General features: G+C 41.8%; 1 protein-coding gene across 1 annotated transcript in view; it reads right to left on the bottom strand.

Moving 5' to 3' along the window:
* The window catches only part of LOC135543712 (short transient receptor potential channel 4-like), a 130713-nt gene that overhangs the window by 56471 nt on the left and 54884 nt on the right, over positions 1 to 19358 (bottom strand). Inside the window, 2 exon segments of the mRNA XM_064971079.1 lie at positions 12697 to 12897; positions 18588 to 18764. Of these exon segments, the coding sequence (XP_064827151.1) occupies positions 12697 to 12897; positions 18588 to 18764 (378 nt within the window).

Here is a 19358-nt window from a genome sequence, read left to right as displayed (position 1 = left end):
AGAGAGACAGAGAGAGAGAGAGAGAGAGAGAGAGAGAGAGAGACTGACACAGAACCGCAGATAGACAGATAGTGAAAAGGGAGTGAGATTATTATTTCATGAGGCTATATCTCCATCTTGTCTGCCTCCCCACCATGTCAACACTGTTCTCTGTGTGTGTGTGTCCTTCTATGGCTGTGAAACTCCACTTCTGTTAGTCTTTCAGACCTCGCTGTCTGCACTGTCTTAGACTGAGATGAAGGAAGACAAAATACTACAGTAACCTCCGACTTCCTCAGGATGTATATCTGTGTGGAATAGCAATACACTATAGTCTCCCACCTCTTTCTGGTGGTATGTGATGGCCAGTCTGAATCTAGTCAGGTCGTAGGCTATCCAGAAGGCCAAAGTTAGTTACTTTAAAGAGCAGTTCTCTCTCTCTGTGGGTCTAACCACAAGAAGTTCTGGAAAACGGTTAAAGACCTGGAGAATGAACCCTCCTCCTCATAACTGCTCATGTCCCTTCATGGTGATGTTGTGGTATTTACTGACAAGAAGCACATGGCTGAGCTCATTAAAACTTCTTAGGGCTAGGTCCCTTTTTTCTCCTCTTCCTGTCTGAATGACATGCCCAAATAAACTGTCTATAGCTCAGGCCCTGATGCCAGGATATACATATAGTTGGTACCGTTGGAAATAAAACACTTTGAAGTTTGTAGAAATGTAAAAGTCATGTTGGAGAATATAACACAATAGATATGGTAGGAGAAAATCCAAAGAAACCCTCTTAGAAATGCAAGAGATGGGTCATATTGAAAATTAGCTCCCAGGATGCAATTCGTATGGCTTCCACAGGGATTCAGCAGTCTATGTTCAAGGTTTTCAGTAACTTCCAAAACGAATTAGAAATAACAGTTTATTAGAACAGTCTTAGAAATGTGCGAATATTATAGTTTGATTACATTTTAGGAGTAAATAGAAACGTATTTTGACTTGTTGAAACAAAGTTTATGGGGTAGATTTTCGCATTCCTTTCTATGCAAGTTGAATGAGTGGATTACTCAAATCGATGGCACCAACTAAAATGACTTTTTGGGATATAAAGAAGGATTTTTTTCTAACAAAACGAAACTACATGTTATAGCTGGGACCCTTTGGATGAGAAATCAGAGGAAGATATTCAAAAAGTAAGTCAATATTTAATCTTTATATGTGAATGTATGAAACCTGTGCCGGTGGAAAAATACTTTGACCTGGGGCGCCGTCCTCAAACAAGCATGGCATGTTTTCACTGTAATAGCTACTGTAAATCGAACAGTGCAGTTAGACGAACAAGAATGTAAGCTTTCAGCAAATACAAGGCACTTATATGTACCTACATATTTAAAATCCATAATATTTATGATTATTTATTTGAATTGCATGCCTTCCAGTTTCACCAATCCTTAATTAATCACCACTTCTATAAGTCAAGATTCCTATTTGACTCAGCCACACCTCATTCCTGTCCAGCACTTCCTCTTCTCCCAGCACTTCCTCTTCTCACAGCCCTTCTAATCCGACTAGCCCTGCTGCTCCTCCCACTTTTTCCACCTGCCCCGCTACAAAGTTTCTCACTGAGTCTGAGGTGCTAAAGGAGCTCCTTGAATTTGCACCAAAAAAAACATATTGGTCAGATGGTTTAGATACTTTAAGGTTAAAGCCCCTATCATCTCTGACCTTTTTAACCTGTCTCTCCTGGGAGGTTCCCAGTGCTTGGAAAGCAGCCACATTGCCTCCTTTATTTAAAGGGGAGATCAAGCTGATCCTAACTGTTATAGGCCAATATCTTGACCTGTTTATCAAAAGTGTTGGAAAAAAACTTGTCAATAATCAACTGACTGGCTTTCTTGATGTCTATAGTTTTCTCTCTGGTATGTACTCAGGTTAGGGATGTGTCACTGTAACCTTAAAGGTTCTAAATGATGTCACCACTCTGCTCTAAGCAATGCTGCTTATTTTTATTGACTTGGTCAAAGCTTTTGACATGGTAGAACATTCCATCCTTGTGGGCCGGCGAAGGAGTACTGGTGTCTCTGAGGGGCCTTTGGTCTGGTTTGTTAACTACCTCTCTCAAAGAATGCAGTGTATGAAGTCAGAACGTCTGCTGTCTCAGCCACTGCCAGTCACCAAGGGAGTACCCCAAGGCTTGATCCTAGGCCACAAACTCTTCTCAATTTACATCAACAACATACAGTGCATTCAGAAAGCATTCAGAGCCCTTGACTTTCTCCACATTTTGTTACGTTACAACTGTATTCCAAAAAATGTATTAAATAGTTTCTTCCCCCTCATCAATCTACACACAATACCCCACAATGACAAAGGAAAAACAAGTTTAAATGTTGTTTTGCTAATTTATAAAATAACCACCCCCCGGGAAATATTACATTTACATAAGTATTCAGACCCTTTATTCAGTACTTTGTTGAAGCACCTTTGGCAGCGATTACAGCCTCAACTTTTCTTGGGTATGACGCTACAAGCTTGTCACACCTGTCTTTGGGGAGTTTCTCCCATTCTACTCTGCAGATCCTCTCAAGCTCTGTCAGGTTGGATGGGGAGTGTCGCTACACAGCTATTTTCAGTTCTCTCCAGGGATGTTCGATCGAGTTCAAGTCCGGGCTCTCAGAGTCCTTTAGGTGCCTTTTGGCAAACTCCAAGTGGGCTGTCATGTGCCTCTTACTGAGGAGTGGCTTCTGTCTGACCACTCTTCATAAAGGCCTTATTAGTAGAGTGCTACAGAGATGGTTGTCCTTCTGGACAGTTCTCCCATCTCCCCAGAGGAACTCTGGAGCTCTGTCAGAGTGCCCTTCTCCCCCAATTGCTCAGTTTCTTCCACCTGTCAACTGTGGGACCTTATGGGGTATTGTGTGTAGATTAATTAAGTAAATGTTAGCTTCATCCATTTTAGAATAAGGCTGTAACACAACAACATTTGGAAAAAGTAAAGGGGTCTGAATACTTTCCGAATGCACTGTAGCTCAGGCAGTAGGAAGCTCTCGCATCCATTTAATGTATATACAGATGATACAATCTTATACTCAGCTGGGCCCTCCCCAGATTTTGTGTCAAACGCTCTACAACAAAGCTTTCTTACTGTCCAACAAGCTTTCTCTGCCCTTAACCTTGTTCTGAAAACCTCCAAAACAAAGGTAATGTGGTTCGGTAAGAATGCCCTGGCCGCCCCTTTGGTGTGATTACCACTGCTGAGAGTTTAGCGCTTGACGTAGTCACCTTACATATTTTACATCACTTCCTGTTGAATGCGGAACGAGGAAGAGCTTGGTTTTGTTTGTTTGAAAAGTTTGTTGCTTGAAAGTGTATTGGAAAGTTCTTGGTTTGGATCCTGCAATGCAGTTGCTGGGACTGCTTGTCTCTTTCCAGTGACCCTACCGACCAAGGACTGGTCTGAGGAGCTATTTGGTGTCACAGCTAGCCTAGCTGCATATGAAGCTAGCAGGGTTTTGTTGAACGCAGCCCGGGACGTGGTTAGCCATTGTGGCTGGGACTGTGGATCGTCCTGGGTTTGTGGCTCTCTAGACCCCTGCTGTTTGTTGTTTTCAATCTTTGCTGTAACCTGCCCTGTCTGGAACTGCGAGGAGTAACAGCGTAACCTACAAGGCTAGCTACCATGACAAAGACCAAAGCCAGCGAGAGTACCGTTGAGTAACAGCGTAACCTACAATGCTAGCTACCATGACAAAGACCAAAGCCGGCGAGAGTACCGTTGAGTAACAGCGTAACCTACAATGCTAGCTACCATGACAAAGACCAAAGCCGGCAGGAGTACCGTTGAGTACCGTTGAGACAGAGTGGTGTCACACATGATCTTTTAAACAAACAAAAAGAGACCTACTCGCAGTTGTTACAACAAGAAAATAGCTGCAAGTGTTTTGTCCAAATACTTGTGGATTCTACTGATAAAAGAATGGACGACCTGAGCAGAGAGGTCGAGGACCTGAAGAACAGTTTGCAGTTCTCCCAGGGTCAGCTCGATGAGTTCAAACAGGAGAACAGCAAGATGACAGCAATCTGTAAGTCATTGGGAGAGGACATCAGTTCTGTGTGTTCATCCATGATAACAATAGATAAATCAGATAAATCAGACAAGATAAGATAGATAAGATAGATAAGACAGATAAATCAGACTATCTCAAGGGACCATCAAGAAGGAACAACATGGTTGTGGACAGAACTACAGAATCTCCACATGAGACCTGCATGGAGTCTGAGGTGAAAGTGAGGGAAATGATCTCTGAGAAATTGAAGACAGACCACAGGAAGATTGAGATGGAGCGCGCCCACAGGACTGGAAAACCCACCACCGGCCCAGGTGACAGGCCCAGGTGACAGGCCCAGGTGACAGGCCCAGGTGACAGGCCCAGGTGACAGGCCAATAGTGGTCATGTTCCTGACATTCAAGGACAAGGTAGCTGTTCTGGAAAGAGCCAAGAACTTGAGAGGAACCTCATATCTTCCTCAACAAGAACTATCCTGACGCTGTGCATCAGAAGAGGATATAACTGATCCCAGCCATTAAAGCTGCAAGGGTGCTTCTGGTCTGATGCGATTAATGAGTAGCATCCAGACGCTGCACTTGATGAGTTGATATATATGATCCCAGCCATTAAAGCTGCCAGGGTGCTTCTGGTCTGATGCGATTAATGAGTAGCATCCAGACGCTGCACTTGATGAGTTTATGAAATTGCTTCTTCCAAATATTGATGAACATGCACCTTGTTATTAAGAAACTGACTTTTAGAACTGTTAAGGCTCCATGGATCGATGAGGAATTGAAAAACGGTATGGTTGAAAGAGATGGGGCGAAAGGAAGTGGCTAATAAGTCTGGCTGTACATCTGACTGGCGGACTTACTGCAAAATATGTAACTAAACTCAACAAAAAGAAGAAGAAACTGTATTATGAAGCCAAGAGCAATGAAACAAAGAATGATGGAAAAAACATTGGACTACTTTAACCCTCCTGCTGTGTTCCGATTTACAAGTTTTCTCTCTGAAAAAAGTAGTTAATTGAATCTGATTGTCATCAGGTTCCATAAGTTTGTCCATACAGGGCATCTGAACACACAAAATAAATGTTGATGATTTCCATAAAATTGTGTGTGTTTTATTTAACTTTTGTACACATGTGGTGTATATGTGGGTCACACATGACTGGGTCTATCACGCCCTGACCTCAGAGATCCTTTTTTATGTCTCTAGTTTGGTTTGGTCAGGGTGTGAGTTGGGGTGGGCATTCTATGTTTTGTGTTTCTATGATTTTCTATTTCTATGTTTTGGCCAGGGTATGGTTCTCAATCAGGGACAGCTGTCTATCGTTGTCTCTGATTGGGAAACATACTTAGGTACTCTTTTTCCCACCTGTGTTTGTGGGAAGTTAATTTTTTTGATGACACAGAGCCTTATAAGCGTCATGGTTTGTTTTGTATTGTTTATTGTTTTGTCGGCGTCATTTCTTAAATAAAGTCAAATGTACGCTCACCACGCTGCACCTTGGTCCACATCCTTCAACAGCTGTGACAGGGTCATTAGAAATGAATGGGTGAGACTACAATTAGTGTATAACATTGAGTTCAGGCACATGCCCATTCATCAGATGGGCACCACACTCCCCTTCTTGGTTTCCATGGCAACCTTTCCCCAATAGAATCTTTCCCCCATTGGAACCACACCTGTTGGCATTCTCACAAACAATCGCAACATTGTTTCAATAATATATATGTAACTTTTCTCGCAGCTCTGGTATATAAAGCTTTTTTAAGGCCTTGATCACAATTCATTCTGTAGTAGCACAATGACCAAAATATATTCTGTACGTGAGGCTCTTGATCACAATTCATTCTGTAGTAGCACAATGACCAAAATATATTCTGTACGTGAGGCTCTTGATCATATCTTTGATCATGACACTGGTGAGGAGGAGAGAGTCCTTGCTAAACTTTGACACAAAGTAGTCTGTGATAAGTATCACAATATATTTCATATGAGTATTTGTTTTAGTCAAAATAATCCATAGTGTTCTGAGTTCAGGTCAATAAGGTCTACAGGCCATAAATAGCAAATAGAAGTTCAAAACTTGTAATGAACACAATAACTTGATAAAAAGATCTAACACAACATTAGGTGATAATATATGTATTATTATGGATTTATAACCAGCTATAATGGGGAGGTCATTTTGGACCGGGAACACAGGATGAATTCACATCAAACGAAACACAACAGGAGGGTTAAATTAAATTATGGGCAGAAAGACAAGTTCAACTCCATCTTTCATCAAATCAGATGGCTTATTCATCACAAAACCATTTGATGTTTCCAATTATTTTATTTCATTGGCAAAGTGGGCAGACGTAGGCAGGAAATGCCAATAACGAAGAGTGAGCAATAGTTTACATGCATACATTTTTTTTAAGAAAAGCAAAAAGTGGCAGTTTGAATTTTGTAATGTTAGTGTGGGAGAGGTGGAATAAAATATTGTTATCGATCAAAAATGACGAACCTCCTGGCGTTGGCAACCTAGATGGAAACCTACTGAGGATGAGAGCTGACTGTATTGCCACTTCCGTCATATTTTAATTAAAATCTGAGCCTAGAGGAAAGTATTTGTCCTCAGGTCTGGAAGGAGACAAAGTAATTCCGCTACCCAAGCGATGTAAAGAAATGTGTGCACAAAATCTGAGAGAAATAAGTGTAACGGCGTTCTTCGTTTGTCGAAAGAGAGTCGGACCGAAATGCAGCGTGTTGGTTACTCATGTTTTTTTAATGAAACAAATAACGATACATGAAATAACTTATAAATAGAAAAAACAACAAACGGAACGTGAAAAACCTATACAGCCTGTCTGGTGAACACTAACACAGAGACAGGAACAATCACCCACGAAATACACAGTGAAACCCAGGCTACCTAAATACGGTTCCCTATCAGAGACAACAAGAATCACCTGACTCTGATTGAGAACCGCCTCAGGCAGCCAAACCTAAACTAAACACACCCCTAATCAACCACAATGTAGTAGTGTAGTAGTGTAGTAGTGTGTAGTGTAGTAGTGTAGTAGTGTGTAGTGTAGTAGTGTGTAGTGTAGTAGGATGTAGTGTGTAGTGTAGTAGTGTAGTAGTGTAGTAGTGTGTAGTGTAGTAGTGTGTAGTGTAGTAGTGTGTAGTGTAGTAGTGTGTAGTGTAGTAGTGTAGTAGCGTGTAGTGTGTAGTGTAGTAGTGTATAGTGTAGTAGTGTGTAGTGTAGTAGTGTGTAGTGTAGTAGTGTGTAGTGTAGTAGTGTAGTAAGGTGTAGTGTAGTAGTGTAGTAGTGTGTAGTGTAGTAGTGTAGTAGTGTGTAGTGTAGTAGTGTGTAGTGTAGTAGGGTGTAGTGTGTAGTGTAGTAGTGTAGTAGTGTGTAGTGTAGTAGTGTTGTAGTGTGTAGTGTAGTAGTGTGTAGTGTAGTAGTGTGCAGTGTAGTAGTGTGTAGTGTAGTAGTGTAGTAGTGTGTAGTGTGTAGTGTAGTAGTGTATAGTGTAGTAGTGTGTAGTGTAGTAGTGTGTAGTGTAGTAGTGTAGTAGTGTGTAGTGTAGTAGTGTGTAGTGTAGTAGTGTGTAGTGTAGTAGTTTTGAGGTGTGTAGTGTAGTAGTGTGTAGTGTAGTTGTGTAGTAAGGTGTAGTGTAGTAGTGTAGTAGTGTGTAGTGTAGTAGTGTGTAGTAGTGTGTAGTGTAGTAGTAGTAGTAGTGTGTAGTGTAGTAGTGTAGTGTAGTAGTGTAGTAGTGTAGTAGTGTAGTAGTGTGTAGTGTAGTAGTGTGTAGTGTAGTAGTGTGTAGTGTAGTAGTGTGTAGTGTGTAGTGTAGTAGTGTAGTAGTGTGTAGTGTAGTAGTGTGTAGTGTGTAGTGTAGTAGTGTGTAGTGTAGTAGTGTAGTAGTGTAGTAGTGTGTAGTGTAGTAGTGTAGTAGTGTGTAGTGTAGTAGTGTAGTAGTGTAGTAGTGTGTAGTGTAGTAGTGTAGTAGTGTAGTAGTGTGTAGTGTAGTAGTGTAGTAGTGTAGTAGTGTGTAGTGTGTAGTGTAGTAGTGTAGTCGTGTGTAGTGTAGTAGTGTAGTAGTGTAGTAGTGTAGTAGTGTATGGTGTAGTAGTGTGTAGTGTAGTAGTGTGTAGTGTAGTAGTGTAGTAGTGTGTAGTGTAGTAGTGTGTAGTGTAGTAGTGTAGTAGTGTGTAGTGTAGTAGTGTAGTAGTGTGTAGTGTGTCGTGTAGTAGTGTGTAGTGTAGTAGTGTGTAGTGTAGTAGTGTAGTAGTGTGTAGTGTAGCAGTGTAGTGTAGTAGTGTAGTAGTATGTAGTGTAGTAGTGTGTAGTGTAGTAGTGTGTAGTGTAGTAGTGTGTAGTAGTGTGTAGTGTAGTAGTGTGTAGTGTAGTGTAGTAGTGTGTAGTGTAGTAGTGTAGTGGTATAGTAGTGTGTAGTGTAGTAGTGTGTAGTGTAGTAGTGTAGTAGTGTGTAGTGTAGTAGTGTGTAGTGTAGTAGTGTAGTAGTGTGTAGTGTAGTAGTGTAGTAGTGTGTAGTGTGTAGTGTAGTAGTGTGTAGTGTAGTAGTGTAGTAGTGTAGTAGTATGTAGTGTAGTAGTGTGTAGTGTAGTAGTGTGTAGTGTAGTAGTGTGTAGTGTAGTAGTGTAGTAGTGTAGTAGTGTGTAGTGTAGTAGTGTGTAGTGTAGTAGTGTAGTAGTGTGTAGTGTGTAGTGTAGTAGTGTGTAGTGTAGTAGTGTAGTAGTGTAGTAGTGTGTAGTGTAGTAGTGTAGTAGTTTGTAGTGTAGTAGTGTAGTAGTGTAGTAGTGTGTAGTGTAGTAGTGTAGTAGTGTAGTAGTGTAGTAGTGTGTAGTGTAGTAGTCTGTAGTGTAGTAGTGTAGTAGTGTAGTAGTGTGTAGTGTAGTAGTGTAGTAGTGTAGTAGTGTGTAGTGTGTAGTGTAGTAGTGTAGTAGTGTGTAGTGTAGTAGTGTAGTAGTGTAGTAGTGTAGTAGTGTGTGGTGTAGTAGTGTGTAGTGTAGTAGTGTGTAGTGTAGTAGTGTAGTAGTGTGTAGTGTAGTAGTGTGTAGTGTAGTAGTGTGTAGTGTAGTAGTGTAGTAGTGTGTAGTGTGTAGTGTAGTAGTGTGTAGTGTAGTAGTGTAGTAGTGTAGTAGTGTGTAGTGTAGTAGTGTAGTAGTTTGTAGTGTAGTAGTGTAGTAGTGTGTAGTGTGTAGTGTAGTAGTGTAGTAGTGTGTAGTGTAGTAGTGTAGTAGTGTAGTAGTGTGTAGTGTAGTAGTGTGTAGTGTAGTAGTGTAGTAGTGTAGTAGTGTGTAGTGTAGTAGTGTAGTAGTGTAGTAGTGTGTAGTGTGTAGTGTAGTAGTGTAGTCGTGTGTAGTGTAGTAGTGTAGTAGTGTAGTAGTGTAGTAGTGTATGGTGTAGTAGTGTGTAGTGTAGTAGTGTGTAGTGTAGTAGTGTAGTAGTGTGTAGTGTAGTAGTGTGTAGTGTAGTAGTATAGTAGTGTGTAGTGTAGTAGTGTAGTAGTGTGTAGTGTGTCGTGTAGTAGTGTGTAGTGTATTAGTGTGTAGTGTAGTAGTCTGTAGTGTAGTAGTGTAGTAGTGTAGTAGTGTGTAGTGTAGTAGTGTAGTAGTGTAGTAGTGTGTAGTGTGTAGTGTAGTAGTGTAGTCGTGTGTAGTGTAGTAGTGTAGTAGTGTAGTAGTGTAGTAGTGTATGGTGTAGTAGTGTGTAGTGTAGTAGTGTGTAGTGTAGTAGTGTAGTAGTGTGTAGTGTAGTAGTGTGTAGTGTAGTAGTGTGTAGTGTAGTAGTGTAGTAGTGTGTAGTGTGTAGTGTAGTAGTGTGTAGTGTAGTAGTGTAGTAGTGTAGTAGTGTGTAGTGTAGTAGTGTAGTAGTTTGTAGTGTAGTAGTGTAGTAGTGTGTAGTGTGTAGTGTAGTAGTGTAGTAGTGTGTAGTGTAGTAGTGTAGTAGTGTAGTAGTGTGTAGTGTAGTAGTGTGTAGTGTAGTAGTGTAGTAGTGTAGTAGTGTGTAGTGTAGTAGTGTAGTAGTGTAGTAGTGTGTAGTGTGTAGTGTAGTAGTGTAGTCGTGTGTAGTGTAGTAGTGTAGTAGTGTAGTAGTGTAGTAGTGTATGGTGTAGTAGTGTGTAGTGTAGTAGTGTGTAGTGTAGTAGTGTAGTAGTGTGTAGTGTAGTAGTGTGTAGTGTAGTAGTATAGTAGTGTGTAGTGTAGTAGTGTAGTAGTGTGTAGTGTGTCGTGTAGTAGTGTGTAGTGTATTAGTGTGTAGTGTAGTAGTGTAGTAGTGTGTAGTGTAGCAGTGTAGTGTAGTAGTGTAGTAGTATGTAGTGTAATAGTGTGTAGTGTAGTAGTGTGTAGTGTAGTAGTGTGTAGTAGTGTGTAGTGTAGTAGTGTGTAGTGTAGTAGTGTAGTGGTATAGTAGTGTGTAGTGTAGTAGTGTGTAGTGTAGTAGTGTAGTAGTGTGTAGTGTAGTAGTGTGTAGTGTAGTAGTGTAGTAGTGTGTAGTGTAGTAGTGTAGTAGTGTGTAGTGTGTAGTGTAGTAGTGTGTAGTGTAGTAGTGTAGTAGTGTAGTAGTATGTAGTGTAGTAGTGTGTAGTGTAGTAGTGTGTAGTGTAGTAGTGTGTAGTGTAGTAGTGTAGTAGTGTAGTAGTGTGTAGTGTAGTAGTGTGTAGTGTAGTAGTGTAGTAGTGTGTAGTGTGTAGTGTAGTAGTGTGTAGTGTAGTAGTGTAGTAGTGTAGTAGTGTGTAGTGTAGTAGTGTAGTAGTTTGTAGTGTAGTAGTGTAGTAGTGTGTAGTGTAGTAGTGTAGTAGTGTGTAGTGTAGTAGTGTAGTAGTGTAGTAGTGTAGTAGTGTGTAGTGTAGTAGTCTGTAGTGTAGTAGTGTGTAGTGTAGTAGTGTGTAGTAGTGTGTAGTGTAGTAGTGTGTTAGTTTGTAGTGTAGTAGTGTAGTAGTGTAGTAGTGTAGTAGTGTGTAGTGTAGTAGTGTAGTAGTGTAGTAGTGTGTAGTGTAGTAGTGTAGTAGTGTAGTAGTGTAGTAGTGCAGTAGTGTAGTAGTGTGTAGTGTAGTAGTGTAGTAGTGTGTAGTGTAGTAGTGTAGTAGTGTAGTAGTGTAGTAGTGTAGTAGTGTAGTAGTGTGTAGTGTAGTAGTGTAGTAGTGTAGTATTGTGTAGTGTAGTAGTGTGTAGTAGTGTGTAGTGTAGTAGTTTGTTAGTTTGTAGTGTAGTAGTGTAGTAGTGTAGTAGTGTAGTAGTGTGTAGTGTAGTAGTGTAGTAGTGTAGTAGTGTAGTAGTGTAGTAGTGTAGTAGTGTGTAGTGTAGTAGTGTGTAGTGTAGTAGTGTAGTAGTGTAGTAGTGTAGTAGTGTGTAGTGTAGTAGTGTAGTAGTTTGTAGTGTAGTAGTGTAGTACTGTAGTAGTGTAGTAGTGTAGTAGTTTTTAGTGTAGTAGTGTAGTAGTGTAGTAGTGTGTAGTGTAGTAGTGTAGTAGTTTGTAGTGTAGTAGTGTAGTAGTGTAGTAGTGTAGTAGTGTGTAGTAGTGTGCAGTGTAGTAGTGTGTAGTGTAGTAGTGTGTAGTGTAGTAGTGTAGTAGTGTGTAGTGTAGTAGTGTGTAGTGTGTAGTGTAGTAGTGTGTAGTGTAGTAGTGTAGTAGTGTGTAGTGTAGTAGTGTAGTAGTGTGTAGTGTAGTAGTGTGTATAGTATAAACTCCTACCTCTTTCTGGTGATATTTAATAGCCAGTTTGAGTCTAGCCAGGTCATTGTTTCCCTCCTCCTCCAGCAGGTTGATGTCATCTCTGTATGGTGTAGTGTTGTGTAGTGTAGTAGTGTAGTAGTGTAGTAGTGTAGTAGTGTAGTAGTTTGTAGTGTAGTAGTGTAGTAGTGTGTAGTGTGTAGTGTAGTAGTTTGTAGTGTAGTAGTGTAGTAGTTTCTAGTGTGTAGTGTAGTAGTGTAGTAGTGTGGAGTGTAGTAGTGTAGTAGTGTAGTAGTGTGTAGTGTAGTAGTGTAGTAGTGTGTAGTGTAGTAGTGTGTAGTGTAGTAGTGTGTAGTGTAGTAGTGTAGTAGTGTGTAGTGTAGTATTGTGTAGTGTAGTAGTGTGTAGTGTAGTAGTGTGTAGTGTAGTAGTGTGTAGTGTAGTAGTTTGTAGTGTAGTAGTGTAGTAGTGTGTAGTGTAGTAGTGTGTAGTAGTGTAGTAGTGTGTAGTGTAGTAGTGTGTAGTGTAGTAGTGTGTAGTGTAGTAGTGTAGTAGTGTGTAGTGTAGTAGTGTGTAGTGTAGTAGAGTGTAGTGTAGTAGTGTGTAGTGTAGTAGTGTGTAGTGTAGTAGTTTGTAGTGTAGTAGTGTAGTAGTGTGTAGTGTAGTAGTGTGTAGTGTAGTAGTGTAGTAGTGTAGTAGTGTAGTAGTGTAGTAGTGTAGTAGTGTAGTAGTGTGTAGTGTAGTAGTGTAGTAGTGTGTAGTGTAGTAGTGTAGTATTGTAGTAGTGTGTGGTGTTGTAGTGTGTATAGTATAAACTCCTACCTCTTTCTGGTGATATTTAATAGCCAGTTTGAGTCTAGCCAGGTCATTGTTTCCCTCCTCCTCCAGCAGGTTGATGTCGTCTCTGTATGGTGTAGTGGTGTGTAGTGTAGTAGTGTGTAGTGTTGTAGTGTGTATAGTATAAACTCCTACCTCTTTCTGGTGATATTTAATAGCCAGTTTGAGTCTCGCCAGGTCGTTGTTTCCCTCCTCCTCCAGCAGGTTGATGTCGTCTCTGTAGTTTAGGATCATCTCCAGCTCTCTGGAGCTCCTGGTCTGATCCAGAAGGTCTTTAGCAAACTGCTTACACTGTTGGGATAACTCCTCGTACTCCGACTTAAACTCATTCTCCACCTGGGGTAAAGGGAGCGCAGAGTATATTAATTCATTCATTCAATGAAAAAAACCCAGGGCCCATCAAAGATCCTCATAAGATTAGCTTGGAGTGGAAGGGATCTTAATTTACTCAACCAACGGACCACCCGGCGAGCCAGCCTATCCGCCAGCCTTCTTCTTCTTCTTCTATGAGGTTTAACGGCGGTTGGCTTCCAATTTGTTGTATTACCGCCACCTACTAGACCGGAGTACAACTCCCTTACACTTCACAGATAAAATGTAATAAATAAATACCTTACCACCTAACACTACACTTTCAAAATTATATAACATGAACACGCCCGTTACTCCACTAACTAAATGTATTTATTCCTCATGACATTATCCCATTTAACACAGTCTGTAACTCTTCTGATGTCAAGTCAAAATACCTCTCTGCAGCTGCCACCACAACCTCAATTTTCTGCAACTTCAGTTCCATCCCTGCAGTACTCTTGATAACCATTGCTATAAATGATAAAAATCCAATATTACTAAATCTTACATATCACTTTTTGGCCTATCCCTCTGTACAGGTACATATCTACTACTCATCTACCACTCATCTCAAGATCCCTCCCCCTTCACCCATCTTCCTCTACTTTCTTCACTGCCTCAGCATATTGCAACTCCTGCTCTACTGTAACCCTGGAAACCTCAACCTGCCTCTCTCTCGCACGGGACATTTCTGATCCCCAGCTACATGGGCACCACTACAATTAACACATTCCACTACTTACCCCAATGCTACACACTCCTTTGTCTAAATGCCCTTCTGCACATTTCTCACTCCTTGGACTCTCTCTCCTACATACTGCTGCCACATGCCCATAAACTGGACACCTGTAACAACGTAAAGGGACTTACGCTCATACAGGATAACTTATATACAGTTGAAGTCGGAAGTTTACATACACTTAGGTTGAAATCATTAAAACCCGTTTTTCAACCACTCCACCAATTTCTTGTTAACAAACTAGTTTTGGCAAGTTGGTTAGGACATCTACTTTCTGCATGACACAATTCATTTTTCCAACAATTGTTTACAGACAGATTATTTCACTTATTTCACACTGTATCACAATTCCAGTGGATCAGAAGTTTACATACACTGTGCCTTTAAACAGCTTGGAAAATTCCAGAAAACGATGTCATGGCTTTAGAAGCTTCTGATAGGCTAATTTACATCATTTGAGTCAATTGGAGGTGTACATGTGGATATATTTCAAGGCCTACCTTCAAACTCAGTGTCTCTTTGCTTGACATCATGGGAAAATCAAAAGATATCAGCCAAGACCCCAGAAAAAACATTTTAGACCTCCACAAGTCTGGTTCTTGCTTGGGAGCAATTTCCAAATGCTAAAGGTACCACGTTCATCTGTACAAACAATAGTACCCAAGTATAAACACCATGGACCACGCAGCCGTCATACCGCTCAGGAAGGAGACACGTTCTGTCTCCTAAAAAAGGAACATAATCCCAGAACAACAGCAAAGGACCTTGTGAAGATGCTGGAGGAAAAAGGTACAAAAGTATCTATATCCACAGTAAAACAAGTCCGATATTGACAAAACCTGAAAGGTTCCTCAGCAAGGAAGAAGCCACTGCAAAAAAATCCAGACAACGGTTTGCAACTGCATATGGGGACAAAGATCATACTTTCTGGAAAAATGTCTTCTGGTTTGAAAAAAAAGAACTGTTTGGCCATAAAGCCATTGTTATGCTTGGAGGGAAAAGGGGGAGGCTTGCAAGCCGAAGAACACCATCCCAACCGTGAAGCACGTGGGTGGCAGCATCATGTTGTGGGGGTGCTTTGCTGCAGGGGAGACTGGTGCACTTCACAAAATAGATGGCATCATGAGAAGGAAAATAATGTGGCTATATTGAAACAACCTCTCAAGACATCAATCAGGAAGGTAAAGCTTGGTCGCAAATGGGTCTTCCAAATGAACAACTACCCCAAGCATACCTTCAAAGTTGTGGCAAAATGGCTTAACCTCACTATGGTATGTGGGTTCCACCTGGCCAACATCCAGTGAGATTGCAGAGCGCCAAATTCAAATACAGAAATACTCATTGTAAAAATTCAGAAAACAAAACATATTTTACATAGGTTTAAAGATGAACTTCTTGTGAATCCAAACACGTTGTCAGATTTAAAAATCGCTTTACGGCGAAAGCATACCTTACGAATATTTGAGAACATAGCCCAGCAGAGAAATCATTACAAACAGTAACCAGCCATGTAGAAGAGTTACACAAGTCAGAAATAGAGATAAAATCAATCACTTACCTTTGATGATCTTCATATGGTTGCACTCAGAATACATTCATTTAATGAATAAATGTTCCTTTTGTTCGATAAAGTCTCTTTATATCCAAAAACCTCTGTTTTGTTTGCGCGTTTTCTTCAGTAATCGACAGGCTCAAACGCAGACAAAACAGGCAGTCAAAAAATCAAAATTGTATCCGTAAAGTTCATAGAAACATGTCAAACGATGTTAATATTCAATCCTCAGGTTGTTTTTAGCCGAAATGATCTATAATATTTCAAACGGACAATAACGTCTTCAATATAAAAGATAAACAAGAAAGGCACTATCTCGGGATTGCTCATGAAAAAGCTCTGTGTCACGTCAGGGTCCACTCATTCAGACTGGTCTTACTTATCAGAATACAAGCCTGAAACAATGTCTAAAGACTGTTGACATCTAGTGGAAGGCATAGGAACTGCAATTTGCCTCCTAAGTCAATGGATACTGTACAACTGGCATTGAAATGAAAACAACAAAAACAAAAACAAAAAAACACTTCCTGAATGGATATTTCTCAGGTTTTCGCCAAATCACTTCTGTTATTGTCAGACACTATTTTAACATTTTTGGAAACTTTAGATTGTTTTCTATCCAAATCTACCAGTTATAGGCATACCATATATTCTGGGCCAGAGTAGCAGGCTGTTTAATTTGGGCATGCTTTCATCCAAAATTCCAAATGCTGCCCCCTACCCTAGAGAAGTTTTTAGGACAACAAATTCAAGGTATTGGAGTGAACATCACAAAGCCCTGACCTCAATCCTATAGACAAATTGTGGGCAGAACTGAAAAAGTGTGTACGAGCAAGGAGGCCTACGAACCTGACTCAGTTACACCAGCTCTGTCAGGAGGAATGGTGCAAAACTCACCCAACTTATTTTGTGAAGCGTGTGGAAGGCTACCTGAAATGTTTGACCCAAGTTAAACAATTTAAAGGCAATGCTACCAAATACTAATTGAGTGTATGTAAAGTTCTGACCCACTGGGAATGTGATGAAAGAAATGAAATCTGAAATAAATAATTCTCTCTACTATTGTTCTGACATCTCACATTCTTAAAATGTGAAAAACTGAGTTAAAATATATTTGGCTAAGGTATGTAAACTTCCAACTTCAAGTGTGTCCGAGATTCAATTTTGTCAGGCAAAGACTTAACTTCAAAATTCAAATGAACAGACAATGACTCTTCTGTTTCCCCTGTTTCTCGCCACCCTGTCTATGTCACATCAAATGATGAGCATCACATACACTGGGAATCTTTGCCCTCAGCTGGTCAACGTTTAAATCTACTGCTACCCCCAGTTATCACTCCTTTCATTGATGCCGTTTTCTTGAGAACAAAACAATTAACTTTTCTGGCCCCCAATTGTTTTACTCCGGGTGCCTTCTACCTCTGACCAGCAGAAACACAAACAATTAACACTAGATCACTACTGGTTACCTTCACCAATTCCAAACGACTTAACTATTTTTTTTCAGCCAGCGTGAAACCACAAATGGATCAGCCAAAAGGCAAGAGGCCACTTTTTCCATAAACTTCACTCCTACTGTCACAGACTCATCTTTATCTTGACCCTTGGTTCAAACCTCGGGCTCAGGGAACTTCACCAAACCTTGGGCTCAGAGAACTTCACCACACCTCGGGCTCAGGGAACTTCACCAAACCTAGGGCTCAGGGAACTTCACCAAACCTTGGGCTCAGAGAACTTCACCAAACCTCGGGCTCAGGGAATTTCACCAAACCTCGGGCTCAGGGAATTTCACCAAACCTCGGGCTCAGGGAATTTCACCACACCTAGGGCTCAGAGAACTTCACCACACCTCGGGCTCAGGGAATTTCACCAAACCTCGGGCTCAGAGAACTTCACCAAACCTCGGGCTCAGGGAACTTCACCACACCTCGGGCTCAGGGAACTTCACCAAACCTCGGGCTCAGGGAACTTCACCAAACCTCGGTCTCAGGGAACTTCACCACACCTCGGGCTCAGGGAACTTCACCAAACCTCGGGCTCAGGGAACTTCACCAAACCTCGGGCTCAGGGAACTTCACCACACCTCGGGCTCAGGGAACTTCACCAAACCTCGGGCTCAGGGAACTTCACCACACCTCGGGCTCAGGGATCTTCACCACACCGACCACCTCCGATACTTCACCCTCATTCACTTCCATTTTCCCTCCTGTCTTTAGCCTCTGCTTACACTTTCAACACTATGTTTAACAGTTTTGGAAACTTTAGATTGTTTTCTATCCAAATCTACAAGTTATATGCATATCATATATTCCGGGCCCGAGTAGCAGGCCGTTTAATTTAGGCATGCTTTTATCCAAAATTCCGAAATGCTGCCCCCTACCCTTCTTCCCTTCTTCTATAACAAACCATCTCCCTTTTTTCACCATGCTTATTTGATTCAAGTGCACCCTCTTCTTCCTTCCTCTTAAACCGTCTCTCCCTCTCCATTTCCAGGCTCCTCTCTTAAACCGTCTCTCCCTCTCCATTTCCAGGCTCCTCTCTTAATATACATCTCCTCATGATAATACTGCACTACTACCAGCATCTCGTTCCCGCCTTCTCCAGGGACTCCATCCCTGATCTGTTTCACCTGTCCTTGTGATTGTCTTCACCCCCTCCAGGTGTCATTTATTTTTCCCCGGTGTATTTATCCCTGTGTTTCCTGTCTCTTTGTGCCAGTTCGTCTTCTCTGTTTCAAGGCAATCAGTGTGTTTTTCCCTGTGCTCCTGCTTTTGCTATTCTCTCTTTTGCTAGTCCTCCCGGTTTTGACGCTTGCCTGTTTTTTGGACTCTGTATCCGCCTGCCTGACCTTTCTACCTGCCCTGACCTCAAGCCTGCCTGACCATTCTACTTGCCCTGACCTCAAGCCTGTCTGACCATTCTGCCTGCCCTGACCTCAAGCCTACCACTCTGTACCTCCTGGACTCTGATCTGGTTTTGACCTTTTTCCTGTCCACGACCATTCTCTTGCCTACACCTTTTTGGAACTAATAAATATAAAATACTCAAACAATCTACCTCTCGTGACTGCATCTGGGTCTGGCCCTGAGCCCTTATACAAACAGCCAGCTAATCAGCCAAACAACTAATCAATCAGCCAATCAATCAACCAGTTGCCCCTTGATCAATCAGTTGCCCCTTGATTGTTGTAAATGAGAATGTGTTCTCAGTCAACTTACCTGGTAAAAAGAAAAGGTCAACTAATCAATCAATAGATCAACCCCCCCCCCCTCTCCCCTGTAACTATCCCCCAGGTTGATGTTGTAAATGAGAATATGTTCTCAGTCAACTAATCAATCAATAGATCACCCCCCCCCCCTACCCCCCTTGATCAAACTTCACCTTGCTAAGCTCCTGTAGTTCCCAGCTCAGTCTGAATGCTGTGAGGAAGGGGTCTTCACTGGAGAGGGCGATGAGGGAAGGGCTGGACAGGGCTCGGTAGATGTTGAGACGGGATCGGGAGTGGCGAAGGCTGTCCACATCTGAGCTGGACACACACTCCACGCAGTTACAACGCACCTAGAGACACAAGACACACCCTCCACACAGTTACAACACACCTAGAGACACAAGACACACCCTCCACGCAGTTACAACGCACCTAGAGACACAAGACACACCCTCCACACAGTTACAACACACCTAGAGACACAAGACACACCCTCCACGCAGTTACAACGCACCTAGAGACACAAGACACACACTCCACGCAGTTACAACGCACCTAGAGACACAAGACACACCCTCCACGCAGTTACAACGCACCTAGAGACACAAGACACACACTCCACGCAGTTACAACGCACCTAGAGACACAAGACACACCCTCCACACAGTTACAACACACCTGGAGACACAAGACACACCCTCCACACAGTTACAACGCACCTAGAGACACAAGACACACCCTCCACACAGTTACAACACACCTGGAGACACAAGACACACCCTCCACACAGTTACAACGCACCTAGAGACACAAGACACACCCTCCACGCAGTTACAACGCACCTAGAGACACAAGACACACCCTCCACGCAGTTACAACGCAACAAGAGACACAAGACACACACTCCACGCAGTTACAACGCACCTAGAGACACAAGACACACC

Source organism: Oncorhynchus masou, chromosome 8, assembly GCF_036934945.1.
Source record: "Oncorhynchus masou masou isolate Uvic2021 chromosome 8, UVic_Omas_1.1, whole genome shotgun sequence".
Taxonomy (NCBI): domain Eukaryota; kingdom Metazoa; phylum Chordata; class Actinopteri; order Salmoniformes; family Salmonidae; genus Oncorhynchus; species Oncorhynchus masou.
The sequence above is the reverse complement of the archived record's forward strand: the minus strand, read 5'-3'. Positions and strand labels throughout refer to the sequence as shown.